Genomic DNA, 15,043 nt, shown 5'->3' with positions numbered 1-15,043 from the left:
CTATATTTCGGCAATATCCTGCACCTAAAAGGATGATGTTTTCACCAGGTCCTCCCAAACAAGGTCATCATTTAAGAAAACATTTCTTGTTCCAAACAGATAGTACTTAAAACTATTTTTAGGAAAAACAGTATTTCCTGATGAGACATCATAGTAAGTGTTTAGGTACGATAGTGCTGAATCACTTAAAGGAAATCTGTGGTCTGAAATTGTTGCTCAATTATGGTTCTGGGGAAAAAAAAAAGAAGAGCCATACTGGACTAGAGAGATAATAAAGCATCACCACATTGCCAGCTGTCACATATGCAGTTATCTAGGAATAATCATATTCATTTAAAGTGACAGGATGAAATGTGTCATTTATGACCAATGTTTTCTGCTGTGCACAGTTTTTATTTTCTTAGGCTTTTATTTTGTTTTTAACCATTTTCCAGAACCTAAATGACTTATTTTAAAAGACAAGAGGCTTATTTTAGACACAGTTCACATGGAAACTTTTTATTTTTCTTTAATGAAAGTCCACTGTTCATGAACTGGTGACTCAATGGGTAATGAGAACCACACGGGTTTTCATTTAAATACAAGCTCAACATTAGTCCTGCAAAGCAATCTTAAGGGGCAAAACATCAACAATGTCTGATCCTAAAAGGCCCGTTAGGTTGAAATTGTGTTCTGAATCTGCTCTTACCTCATCTATAATTGGCTTTAGTGTAACCTGAAGATAATGCATCCCTGCCAGTTTCATGGTCTCATCAATGCACTTGGAAGTTAATGAATTTCCTCTGAAAATGGTGTTGGGGTCTCTGGAAGGGAACAATTTTCTATAATTTAGTCTTTTGTAATAAATCACTAACATGTGGAAATAAAAGCAGCAACTGAATGATGAAAAGCTGTTTTTGAATGCACACACGAATATTCCCCTTGATCCTTGCCTAAGGGCTGCCATGAAATGCATTGTATAAGGTTTAGTGCATCTCTAGCTTATCATAGAAAAACAACAGTAATCAACATAAGGTTGTTAGAAGGTTTGAGAATTTGCGGGGGTTCTTCATAATTTTTATTACAGTAGTGCACAGGAGTTCCACTACACTGAGCACTGCACAAACACATGCTGAGACATAGACCCTGCCGCAAGGAGCTTACAACCTAATGGAAAAACCGTGAAAAATGTCTGTGCTTTCATGCACTACTGCCCAGCAAGAACTTGGGAGGCAGCCATTTCAGTCTCATGACTATATTGGGCACTGGATTCCATCTGCTAACTACTCTAACAAAAGGCATATTTGGGGTGATTAATAAGATTGTATGACCTAAGTGACCTTTTGTGGCTGAACTACAGTACCATGTTTGATGGAATACTGTATGTTATGCACTATGTAGGCCCCAATCCTGCAAACAGAACCGTGCGAGTGGACCCTTGAGCCTACACAGCCCCACACTTGCTTCAGTGGGGAGCCACCTGCACAATTCTCTTTGCAGGACTGGGGACATAAAAAGCTGCAGATGAGTGACCGTAGCATTTGTTAACCTTATATTTGCATGATTACAGCCTCTAGGTTTGTGAATGACCTCCAGAAATGTGCGTTTTACATATTTTCAAATCAATCTTACTGAGAAACATGCCACATTATTATGTCAAACTTCCTAGGCGTGGCATAGTATTGCTCTCTTTAGTCAATATTAATCTAGATAGAGTTATTTGTATCTATTATTGGAATGACATTCTCACTCACTCTCTCCCTATGTGGCTTTCTCACATCTCTCCTGCTTTTCATCACCCACGGATATGCTGTTTTTAATGATGATATACGGTTGGCCAGCAAGAGTTAAATCATGTATGAAGGAAACCCACAAAGGCCATTCCCAAACCGGAGTCCAACTTGCAGGGCCCTTTTGCTCAACTGTTTTTTTCAATATTGGTATACTGACCCTCTAAAAGGAAGCATGCACACAGAAACTGAAATAGTCTTTAAAAATAAATAAATAGACCAGTTAACCAGTGTATGCACGCATACTGGTTCTTAATTTTGCAAACAGCCATTAGCGTATACATCAGATTTGCAATCTGTTGTTCACTGGGCTTTTTGCACCCGCGAGTTAAAGTATACAAATAATTTCAGGAATCACAGTAGAGGAACTAAATAATAATAATGATTACTTTTTAAAAAAGCCATTGCAATTCCATAAATTGAGCATGACGTTATAGCAACATCTGAAATTTTATTTAAAAATTAGTGGTTCCTTGGTACTTACTGAGTTCTCTTCACTTCAGCATTTGCAATTGCACTGATGAAAGGCACAATTTTGCCATAGTGTAAAAAAAGTCTAACCAGAGGTATGGCTGCTTCCTGTTTTTCTCTGCAAACTTCACCCAACACATGTGCAGCAGATGCTGAAACAGGCTGAACAACAGAGAGAAGCAAAAACTTTGAGACGTGTATCTAAAGTAATCACCACTTATTAACACTAGTTTCTTTTTCTTCACACAGTACCACACATACTATTTTGCTGTGCCCCATCACCTGTGAGATGGCTGGGTCTCAATTTCCACTTTGTCTGCCAATTATAAGTTTTGATCACAAGAGGGCAGCAATTTAAAAACCATGACAATGCAGTGTTTGTTTTCCCATTGTTAATATCTGGTTTCAATGAATATCGCAGCTGCTTGCGAAATACTGGACATAAAAACCTGTACTTTTTGCTGTATTTTTTAAGCCACTATCAAAGAAGTTAAATACAGTTCTCTTTAGGGAAACAAATGGTCTAGTACAACAACTAAAAGCATTTTGGATGCTTTGATCTCAAACATAGCCCATCCCATTTCACATTTTAGGATTAGTATGCACACAAAAACAAAAAACATTTTTTCTACATAAATGCAGGTAAATCATTTCTTTACCAGCAGAAGAAAGCCAACTGATCAAACCCAACAAGTTTATTTTGCATACAAATGTAGGATTAGACAGTTGAGGAATACATGTGGGTTCTCATAACCACTGTTGTAGCTGGGTGTGTCTGTACTTACCATCAGTGCGTGCAGATACAGATCTTTTCTGCACGGACAAAAACAAGCACAAGGGATATACAGCTTCATAAAAGTCTCAAGTACAAAAAAAAAAAGGATCAGCTGAGATCTCTGGCAACTTCAGTTCTATAACCTCACTTGTAAAATGACAAATATTTATGGGGGCTTTGAGGATAATCAGCAGGTAAACAACAAGCAGCAGCAAATAAATTACCTCAACATCTGCAGATTTTAACAGGAGGTCTCTAAGTGGGCTGTAATAGTCTGAGGAAAAAACATGGTCCTCAGTGTAAACCACATTTAACCTTAAGGAACCAAGGTCATCTGGCTTCAATGGCTTGTTGCCATTATCTCTGGGCTGCAGGAAATACCTGGCAGGCAAAAAAATAGTTGGTCTTGAAACAGAAAAAAAGCTCTTAAGCTATACATGAACATATATAATATGTAGGTACACACACAACACTCGTAAACGTATTGACTTTCTGATGTTCTGAATTAGGTTTCCAAAGCTGCGCACCAGTTCCTTTTGCATCAGCTTTACTAGGGAAAGTTCTGATCATAAAGTGTTGTGTACTTAAGATAATATAAAATCCCATACAGTAATAAAAGTATGGCATTCCTGCAGAATTGCAATGCATAACATCAAAGTTAAATGCATTAGAACTCCCACCTAATTTGCACGCACATAAAAAAAAAGCCAAATTTTTCAACAACTATGCCATCAAAACAATGCTTCACATATTTCAATATCTTTGTTTTGATAGTTTGGTAATTGAAGATTTTGGCTTAGGTTTTTTGTGTGGGAAACTAGATGGAAGTTAAATGCATTTAAACTTTGTTACCCAACAGTAGTTACTGTTATGGTTTTGTAATAAAAATATATGTACAGTACTAAAAACAATACCTTTTCTTTTATGACAAAGAAAAATAAATAGCAAGTACCATGCTTCATAAGAGCTGGATTGTCGGAGACATTTTAAAGGAAGTCTTAGCTCTCCTAGAAACTCATCTCCAAACTTCAAGTTGCTGGCATTCCAAAGGTCTACTCTGTAATACAACAAAACCAAAACTCAAAAGAAACTCATATTGAAAATATAAGAAAAAAACAAAAGAGCCATTTTTCTCTTTTTTTTAATTTCATTTTTCATCCATTATGTATGAGTCAGAAAAGTATGTTTCCAAACATACTGTATTGGTTTCCAAGGAGTCAAAGAGGAGCTTACACTGTTGGAATCTGCTAATTCATAACTGTACAAGTCAGTGGACAGAAACCTAGAATACCCTTCCCTCATCCGTTTTGTTCACAAGAATTTACACTTTTAAAAGCAGCTGAAATGTTTCCAATTCACAGGTGCAGATCCACTGCTGGGATGTCAAAACACACAGTTCTGGGATAAAGCACTATAATTAAAACTGCTTACTTTTCTGTTCCCAAGCCACACTATTTCCAATTTTGGTTTTTCTAACTCAGATACTGTAACCCTTTTATTTTTGGCCGGTTACTCACACAGGATGTGCCAGGGAGTCTGGCCTAAACAAAAAAGGATCAATTCAAAACACCAATGATACCCCCCATTTGGATACAGTAATTCTCCTGTTAAACACAGGGGCTCAGCATTACAGTGTTCATCCCAGATACCCAAACACCTCACTATAAATCACTCACTAGCTATCGGTCAGTAGTTACCATGCATTTGTTGTTTTAGGGTTTAACTTATTGGTTCCCTGTCATGGTTTTCAAGTTTAACCCTTCTGCTGGTAGTTTACGGACAGATATTTACTCTCTATGACATTGGCTCTCAACCTTTCCAGACTACTGTATCCCTTTCAAGAGACTGATTTGTCTTGTTTACTCCCAAGTTTCACTCACTTAAAAACTTACAAAATTAGACATAAAAATACAAAAGTGTCACAGCATGCTATTACTGACAAATTGCTTACTTTTTCATTTTTACCATATAATTATAAAATAAATCAATTGGAATATAAATATTGTACTTAAATTTCAGTGTATACTATACAGAGCAGTATAAACAAATCATTGCCTATGAAATTTTAGTTTGTACGGACTTTGCTAGTGCTTTTTACATAGCCTGTTGTAAAACTAGGCAAATATCAAGATGAGTTGATATACCCCCGGCAAGTTCTCTGAGTACCCCCACGGGTACATGTACCCCTGGTTGAGAACGACTGCTCTATATTTACCACTTCAGTGACAATACACTGCTATTTCAACAAAATGAGAAGATGATCATCCTATATATGTGTGCATACAGTAATCTTGGTGCTGTTGGAAAGCATCCCAGTCATTGCTATGAGTGTTTACTAGCACAAAGCAACCATTGGCCTGTGGGGGTGATGTTCTAGTCAAAAAGGGAGAGATTGTGTATTGCAGCGATTCCCAAACTTGAAACCATGCCTTCCTTCAGGAAAATGAACCCTATCATACTCCCTGCTGTCCCACTATGTATAGTCAAAGGGTTATACCTCTTCCATGCCCACTTCCCTCATCCTTGGGAAATTCCGGTATAAATCTCTATTCTATTTTCTCTCTTTTCATACATATGCTGCGAAAGGGTTAACGATATTGAAATTTAGAGTATAACTACTGGCATTTGAGCTAGCAGCAAGTGAGATGAATGAGACAGTATTGCTCCAGGTTCTCTACAAACTCAGGCAGCTGTCTCTGCACAAGTTACGTCACACTTTAAAGGTTTCCTTTGCAACAGAGACTTACTTTTTATTTTTAAAATGGAAGCTGATATGCTGAAGAAAAACAGTTTTGCTGGGGGTGTGGAAGAGGAGAGAGAGTGCCTCTTGCTTTGGGAAACACTGGTATAAGGTAGAGCCCTGCATGGGACTGGAATCCCGCAGGCCTCACTGATATAATAGTGGAAGCGGGATTAAAAATAGTCCGACACAGAGATATAGGGGAAGAACAGTAAGACTTGTACTATAAATATATGGAAAAAACAGGTTTTAAAATAAATAAGGAACCAGAGAGTTTTAAACGTCCATTGCATGTTCCACAGACATAGAAATTATCATACTGGATATACAATACAACATTTAGCTTGGTATTCTATCTTCAACAGGAACGAGTACCACATGATAAAGCAGGTGGTGTAAAGTCACCCATTATGAACAATTTTGCAATGACATGCCCTTGTGGAAGGTTTCTTCCTAGTTCCACATAGTAGGTGGTTGGCATGCCTTGAAGCCTGGGGCTTGATAATCCTTATAAAAGTTTATTCTAACTAGTGTAACAGAAGTTTATATCATAAATCTCTAATGCATTTTTAATCCTCTCAATAATATCTTGTGGCACTAAGTTGCATGGGTTACTTGTATCAACTTGTTCCATCTCATCTCAATTTAGATTCAAATTTTTTGGGCAGGCACTGGCTTGTACTGTGAGTCGGCCCGAGCTAGTTGAAATTTTCTGAAAAATGTTTGGGGGGGGGGAGGGAAAAAAGTTTTCAACTCTGGTTGTTTTTTTGTTTTGTTTTTTGCCCTCTCTCACCCTGGCACAATAGGACTCTGATCTGGCAGGAGCCTGAGCACTGCTGCTGCGCTAACACTAATAGAGCAATACAGATTGTCAAAACCAAGTTAAGGAAGGGATGGACGAATCACTATTTACACATGGCCAAACCTTGATTTAACAAGCCATTTATTGGAAATGACGTGTCCTCTGGTTCCGGATATAACTGGATTCTGAGAAGATGCCCACCATAAATGCAACTTCCTAATATGACACATGCACAAACACACACTTTCAAGAGAGGAAAACTGGCACCAAATACATTTGTTATGGATTATAATTCAGTGCAGTTTTGCTTCAGACTTTAGGGAAAGGAAGGGAGGAGGTGGCTAGAAGCACAATTCAGGTTCCATTTGCTACATTCTAGACAAGGCCTTGTATTTATTGCAAGCAAAGTTTTTAAATTTTGTATATTTGTGTACCTAGAGTATGAAAGATGTAGTAAGGCAGTGAATTAGTAAATCACCACCACCACCACCCCCGTTTCCAAAGCCTAGTTCTGCTGTTTAAAAAAGCAAAATACGGAAGGTACAATTTTAGAAGTGGTCAATCTGTTATCAACTATGACTACAATAACCAATCTGAGGGCCCCACAGCTAAGAAAATGTTCCTCTATTCACAGGAAGAAAAAAAGAAAAGAAAAACTGCATGTAAAAGGAACATCTGGTACTAATGTAATGATATACCCTGGCCTGCCACTTCCTACAACCACTGAAAATGAGAACTTTTGTTGTTAGAAAAAAATGTACAGGGGACTTAATCCCATATATAGTCCATGGAAGTAAAAATGTTCAGAGAAGAAATGGCTGTAGATTAATGTAAAATACATGATTGGGGTGAGGTCGGGGACAGAGATGGAAATAAATACCCTCGGTCCTATAAGGGAGGGGGGAACTCTCAATGAACAGTTTGCCCAACCAGAACTAACCCTTTATCTGCTCTCTTATTTATTAAAGTATTTAATCTTTTCCAAACTGTTTCATAAACTTTGCCAACAAAGTATTTCTTCCTCCTCACCAGACTTAAGAACTGTCTTGCACTGGTCTTAGGAACAATGAAGTCTTTTCAGACAGCCATATACACATTATTAAAGCAGCCACACATTAGTAAAGGACTAAATTTAATTACAATCGCGAACTGATAGATCTAGAGCAGTAGTCCCCAAACTTTTGAGGGTCACACTCTCCCTTACTCCTGTCTGCCCTATCCCATGAGCCGGGGTTGGGAGCTGGGCTGCAGCTTGAGTGGGGAGGGGTCGGGGTGGATGCAGACAAGGGTAAGGGGGCCGAAGCTGGGGCCGCAACTGGGGGTCGGTCTGGGGCCGAGGGGTGTTGTGGGGCCGGGAGTGGAGCAGCGTTGAGGCTGGGGATGGGGCCAGGTGTGGGGCAGGGAGAAAGCTGGGGGTGAGACCGGAGCAGAGCTGGTGGCTGGGAGGGACTGGATGGCGCTCCCTCCCCATCTGGGCTGGCCCAGACCCCACCGCATCCCTTCAGACAATCCTCCACACCCTCTTAGGGGGGTGCATCCCACACTTTGACCACCTCTGATCTAGAGTCTTAATTGAGGGGTACTGGGGAAAAGGGTATTAGACCCAAACTGAATTTAATGGAAAATTGTATAATGGAAGAAAAACATAAAAATTCCACAGTAACAAAAACATATTACCTAATCTCCATTTTGTCCACCTCGTCGGCATCTTCAATATCAAAATGGAATTTTTTGTTGTAGCTGCAAGGTCTGGTTACCTGGTGTGAAAAAGAAATAAATAAAAAAGATAAAAATAGTTAAAATGGAGTTCTCACTATGCTTTCACCACATATTGATTAGCAATATTGTAGACACTCTATCAGTTGTAGTTTAGGCTTCGATTCTGCCAAACTTTATGCACATGAATAATTCTGTTGACCTCAGTGGTACTACTCATTAGGCAGAAGTGTTTTCAGGCTAACCAAGAGTAATTACACCATACTCCAAACTCTCCTTAGTATAGAGCAGATAAGAATATCAGGGTTTTTCACATCAGTGTTTAAAGGTTAAACAGACATAGAAAATCATGCAAGAGGTGTTGTCAACATTTCAAGTCTAGCTCAGGGGTCGGCAACCTTTCAGAGTCTTCATTTATTCACTCTAATTTAAGGTTTCACGTGCCAGTAATACTTTTAACGTTTTTAAAAGGTCTCTTTCTATAAGTCTATAATATATAACTAAACTATTGTTGTATGTAAAGTAAATAAGGTTTTTAAAATGTTTAAGAAGCTTCATTTAAAATTAAATTAAAATACAGATCCCCCCAGACTGCTGGCCAGGACCTGGGCAGTGTGAGTGCCACTGAAAATCAGCTCGTGTGCCGCCTTCGGCATTCGTGTCATAGGTTGCCTACCCCGGTCTAGCTGAAAAAAAGAAGAAACATAACAAACAATCTGGTTTTAAATATAGACTCCTTACAATGATTTCCTGCTGCACTTCGAAAAGAAAAACAATTGAAGTAATCCAACACTTAAACATTGACACACACAAACCCCTTTAATACAGGAGCATTTAAAAGTAGCAAAGGAAAGTGCTGTCTATTCAGGTATCTTTGAAAGTCAGCTAAATGTGCCCACTAAGGTGACCAGATCACAACAGTAAAATATTGGGACACATTGGGGTGCCATCAGCCCCACCCACAGTCCATCCCTGCTCCTCCCAGACTCTGCCCCAGGTCCTGCTCCCTCCCTGCTCAGCCCCCCCCGCCCCCGCCACTGTGCCCTTCCTCATCCCCCAGACCACTGCTGGCTTGCTGAGTCCCCCACCCACCGCTTGCCTCCTCACCCCCCCACGCCCGCCTGCTGCTGGCTTGCTGCTCCCCTCTTCACCACCACCCCCGCCCGCCACTCCCCTCTGCCCGGTGGGTGCTTGCCCGCCCCTCCGCCTCTTCCCACCCCTGCACCGCCCTTGCCCCGCCCCCATTCCACCCCCTTCCTCCAAGTCCCTGTCCCTGCCCTGCCTCTTCTCCTCCTCCTCCCCTGAGCATGCCACATCCCCACTCTTCCCCCTCCCTCCCGGAAAGTCCTAAGCGCCACCAAACAGCTGTTAGGCAGCAGGGGGGTGGAAGCGTTGGGAGGGAGGGGGGACACAGCGCGTGGGGGGGAGGGGAAGGAGGCGAGGAGGGGGGAGTTTGGCTGCCGGTGGGTGCAGAACCTCCCTCCCACTCGCTTCCTTACCTGAATATCGGGACAAATGGGGTCCCGATCATACTTCGATCGGGATGAGGGACAAAGGGTTAAATATCGGGACAGTCCCAATTTTATCCGGACATCTGGCCACCCTAGTGCCCACTCAAGCATGCAGAACAGCTAATTTTTCAAGAGATGTGGAGCTGGGGTCCTATGTATCATAATATAGGGATAAGCACTAAAATTTCTTAGCACCACAGTGCAGCTTCTCCTTCCCTCCACCCATATTTGCAGCATCAGAAAGCAAAAAGCAAAGCATAGGCAATAAACTGACTGCATTTGAAAAGCACAGGAGGAAACAAAGTTTGTAAGTGGGATATCTAAAAATCTGTTTTTGTTAACACAACAGAAGAAATAAAGACTTTGAGGTTTCCATTTTTGACCAACGTAGGACAGAAACTCACCCCACCCAGAAGCAAAAGGTACCCCACCCAGAAGTAACCGCAGCATGAACTGATCAAAGGAAAGGAAAGTACTGTATACTGAATGTGCAACCAAGAGCTGGCTCAGCAACTCATCTTCATGGTAGGTTTAAAATGTTCCTGTCGAGTAATACTTGCCATCCACAAAAAGTAGCTTTTATTATAAGCTTAACTTCTTATTTTTCTTTTGTATGTCAGTAGGTACATACAGGGTAAGTAAAGATTTAACTGAACAAAAAGAGAACCAGAAAATAGTCTTCAGCACATGAAGTCAAACAAATAGTATTTCTTTTTGCCATTTTAAAGGTAATTCATGAAAGCTAAATGTAACTAGCAGCACTGGAGACCACAGCCCTCATTACATAATTGACACAATTGCACCTGGGAGCCACAGAGCACTGTAATTTAATACCCCACATCATTTCAGCAGCTCAGCACAAATTTCTCCACACTCCCCACCCTGCAAACCTCCTCAACAGTGACTTTAAGGGCTTGTCTACACTTGAAATGCTACAGCTGTGCTGCTGAAACACTTCAGTGTAGACACTACCTATGCCTACGGGAGGGATTCTCCCATTGATGTAGGTAATCCATCTTCCTGAGAGGCGGTAGCTAGGTCAACCTAGCGTGGTCTACACAGGGATGTATAGGTCATCTTAATGATGCTGCTCAGGGGTGTGGATATTTCACACCCTCCTCAGCAATGCAGTTAAGCTGATTTAATTTTTTAGTATAGGCCAGCCCTAAGACGTGATCATGTCCCCGGGCCCACGACCAAAAACATTTTTACAAAATGTTTTCTGCTACCACTGTTTATAAGTAGCACATGTGTTGGGATAGTCTGCCATTGTGGGCAGTAATGTCTAGTGGTTAGCCCAATCCACCACCAGGTATGGCCTTTTAAGGCTTCGGAAGGGTCCCATAGATAGATGTAGAGACCTAAGGGTCCTGGGAATGAACGGTGCTTGGGGAAGGAATCTTTAAGGGCCTGAAACCTTGCAGAGAAGGTGGGACAAGGCTCCCCTCTCACCCAACCCCCTGGGACTGAGTTGGGAGAAGGGGAGCAGCATAAAGGCGGTCTCCTCCTACCTAGCAGACAGGCACTGGCAGGAGAAGGCTGGCCTGGTGAGCCCCTTAGAGAGGAAAGCTAACTGGGAAGGGAGTTCACCTGAAGGGAACTAATGAAAGCTTTGCAGCTAACTTAAGTCTACGGCCCTACCAAATCCACAATTGCAACACTGTGAAGTTTCAGATGTAAATATCTGAAATCATGAAATTAACTAATTTTAAAATCCTATGACCATGAAATTGACCAGCATGAACTCTGAATTGGATAGGGCCCTACTTAAGTCACAACCCCTGCTCCAGGAAAAGGGATGGGGAAGGAACTCCTGCCTGAGGGAGGGAAAGACGGCCTAGTCCAGGCAAGAGAAGAGTTACTCATAATGGCCCAGCCGCTATGAGTAACTGGGAGCAGCATTGAGGGGAAACCGTTGGGGCTGCAAAAGAAGCAGCAATGAGGAACCACAGATTCCCAGATGGGACAGCAGAATCCAGAGACCGGGGAAAAGATGTTGACAAGTTGGGCAAAAGGTAGGAGCAGCCCAGGGAAAATGGCGGACAGACTGAAGAACCAGACCTTTGCCTCCTAAACAGGGTTCCTGGGCTGGAACGCAGAGAAGAGTGTGGGCCTGGGTTTCCCTACCACTCCCCAGACCAAGAGGGCAGGCACAGCATCAGAAGGAGAAGAGTACAAGCATTATGGACGGAGACAGAGGTTGAAGACCAGGCTCAAAAGCCACTAGACTTCGGGATTTCCTATAACCAGACTTGTCTGTTAACCCCAGAAGGGGCATGAACTGAGCAGGGACTTGGCCAGAGGGCTAGGCTATGTAAAATGACAGACTGTTGTGACACCAGAATGACTAACGGGGTCACTAAACTGAAAAAATCCTGCAACACCTGGACCTGGGGAGATGCTCTGGAGGTAACAGGCATGGCAAGAGGGCACAGCTATGCTAAAATGGTTTTCAATATCTGACACTTGGCTGATCATGAGACTTTCCACCAAAAATTATAGCATTAGTTCTATTCTAAGCCTATGGAACAACGTCGTTAGTGTACACGTACTGAAACCATTGGCTGAAGCTGTATGAACAGGTCTAAAATTAGTCTGTATGACTGCTTACTGTTCAGTTTCACACACACACACACACACACACACACACACACACACACACACACACACACACACACACACACACACACACACACACACACCTGTATTCTTAAAGGGCAGTTGTGTGGGCTGCATTAATTCAGAGGATGGAATTAGGAGTCTGGGATTCCCAGACCAGAGGGAGGAGGGGGCTAAACTGGCTTTTAACTACCTTTGTGCCCTCCTAATTTTCAGATACTCTGATACCAGAGGCTACCTAAATAATGGCAGCTAGTCACCAGCTTCCCAGAAATCTCCACAGCACATAGTCTACCCTCTCCGGTTTCCAATAGGACCCTTCCTGCCTCTGGTACACCCCCTTATGCCAGGGTTTGCGAAGGGGTTCTTAGAAGACAGCCTGAAGTTGTCTTCCTCAGTTTCTGCACCGGGGAATTCCCGCCTAGTCATATCCGGGACTTTTAGAGCCCCTTTATGCTGCTCTGGACCCTTTACTCAGCATCTAGCCTCTACAAACTGAGTAAAGGGATATTTACACTGAGCTGCCACTCACACAAATCATTACACACGAGTATTTAATCTTTTCACATTGATGACTGACTGCACTCCACTTAGGCTGGGACTGTGCAATGGATATCTTAAAAAATTATTTTGGGGAGAAAAGTATTCACTCCTTGACATTTACATATTTTCCTCCTCCTTGAGTCAGTGGGGATCAACACATTATTGGGTGACAGCAGCAATTCCAGTGAAGCCAGCCTGGTGTGCCAAACTATGGGACAGATTGTCTGCTGCTGTAATTTGCTGCCTCTCTACTGAATTCAATGTACTATGCCAATTTACACCAGTGTGGATCTGACCCTACGATGTCTCCACTGGAGTGCAATTTCCAAGTCATGGAATTGGCTCCTCATTCTGGAAAGTGGAAGCCAGTGTAAAACAGCCTTCCTGTTAAGAACGGGCAGCACTATGGACAAGGGAAAAAAAAGAATCAAGAAGACATCATAAATAATGTAGTATGGACTCAGCTATTCTGGTTGGATCCTAGCTGTCCACTTGAACATTTGGAGGAACTTGAGATTCCATCACTAAAAGCACCTGTATTATCCAACACTGAATACTTGCCCTTGTCTGCAGTTAGCGGGTTCTCACAACAAAATTTTCAGTGGCCTTAGAGTGCAGCCACCAACTCTTGCTGGTGGCTGCTCTGACAATTTTTCCTAAAATACTTAATTAACTTTAGGAAAAACAAACAAATATGCACATATCCATGTCCAAATCATTGTAATTTATTTATGTAGAGTTTTTTTTTCCCCCAGACTCAATAATAAAAATAAGGTACAGTTGTTTCTATTCTTTACTGGATCTAAACAGAATAGAAACACAAATAAGGTGCTTTTCAAATTCTTGTCTTTTGTTGTGGTTTTTTTCTTTTGCTTTTTGGTTGCTCTGTTTTTTAAGATTTGCTAGCTAGTAAGTCTGCTGCTGCAAAACATAATATTTGTATGTTTGTTAATATCACAGCAAATTTACTCAGCTCTGGCAAGGCAGGGGACAAATTAAACCGTAGATTGGGAGGTGGGTAGGGAGATAGTGGGGGCCAGAAATGATGGGGGGATGGATGGGAGCTGTGGAGGCAGCGGGAGCCAGGGGCGATGCGGGGTGGTGGTGGTTCAAGGACCGGCACCCATGGCCAGGGTCCAGAGCCAGAGCCCGAAACCCCACGATCGGAGCCTGCCACTCGCCACCCCAGGACTGAAGCCCAAAGCCCGAGCCTCAGCGCCCACAGAAAGCTGGGGAACTCACTGGCTGCCTGCTTTTCTGGTGTCTGCGGCTCTGAAAGGGGGCAGAGTGCAACCTCTGCTGGTGGCCCTGGGGGAGGGGTCACTGCTTGACTCCCCTCTCCCAGTCACTGCCTAGGAGGCTGTGGCCACAAGAAAAGCCCCTGGTGTCTGCATGCGGCCACAGTGGCTGCATTTGAGAAACACTGCAAATAGGCCCCTTTTAATGAAGCAACAGCTAGGTTCACAGATACTAACATATAATGGTTTAGCTCCCTTTAAGCTTTCACTAGATTTTTAAAATGCCCCCCCCCCCCCAACGTTCCAGGATTAGAAGTTCCTATTTATTGACACTAATGCTCACATCGACCCCTTAGAAGTGAGCCATAGGGCAAGCCTCTAAGGCCAGGCCTACACACAGAAGTCGCATTGGTTTAACACACCTGTGTGGATACCTACTGGTTTACAACTGGTGTATATTGGTTCCACTTGCACCACTAAATGTGAGCAGATTCTAATTAAACTGGTGCAACTCTTGCCGGTAGATAAGGCCTCCCTAGTTTTGTTGCTAGGTGCATAGAGACCACAGTGAGGAGGGCACTCAAGAGAGACAACTGAGAATTTATAGCTACTTTGGCTCTCAGCAGCTGTGGAAGGTATTAGTCCCTCTCAATTAGCTGGTGTGTGCTAATTATTCTTGAAGTTAAAGGGATTTACTCAGGCCTTGTTGATACTAGGAAAGGTTTGCTGGTATAGCTATACCCTCCTACACAGACACACTTTATACTCGCTTTTGCCAGTATAACTGCATCTGCAATAGGGCTTTTACCAGTATAAAAACATCAAAAATCACATCCCTAACTCCTATTTCTATACTGGC

The 15,043-nt window shown here is 42.3% G+C and overlaps 1 protein-coding gene across 3 annotated transcripts in view; it reads right to left on the bottom strand.

The window, feature by feature from the left end:
* Positions 1-15,043, bottom strand: part of RASA3 (RAS p21 protein activator 3) — a 270,976-nt gene that overhangs the window by 21,800 nt on the left and 234,133 nt on the right. For all 3 annotated transcript variants that reach the window (XM_005295914.5, XM_005295912.3, XM_065580990.1), the window contains 5 exons: positions 8,235-8,314; positions 3,968-4,072; positions 3,240-3,396; positions 2,254-2,402; positions 689-803 (listed from right to left, as the gene is read on the bottom strand). In XM_005295914.5, coding sequence (XP_005295971.1) covers positions 689-803; positions 2,254-2,402; positions 3,240-3,396; positions 3,968-4,072; positions 8,235-8,314 — 606 coding nt within the window. The remainder of the gene's footprint in view (positions 1-688; positions 804-2,253; positions 2,403-3,239; positions 3,397-3,967; positions 4,073-8,234; positions 8,315-15,043) is intronic.

This window comes from Chrysemys picta, chromosome 1 (genome assembly GCF_011386835.1).
Source record: "Chrysemys picta bellii isolate R12L10 chromosome 1, ASM1138683v2, whole genome shotgun sequence".
Classification (NCBI taxonomy): Eukaryota; Metazoa; Chordata; order Testudines; family Emydidae; genus Chrysemys; species Chrysemys picta.
The sequence above is the reverse complement of the archived record's forward strand: the minus strand, read 5'-3'. Positions and strand labels throughout refer to the sequence as shown.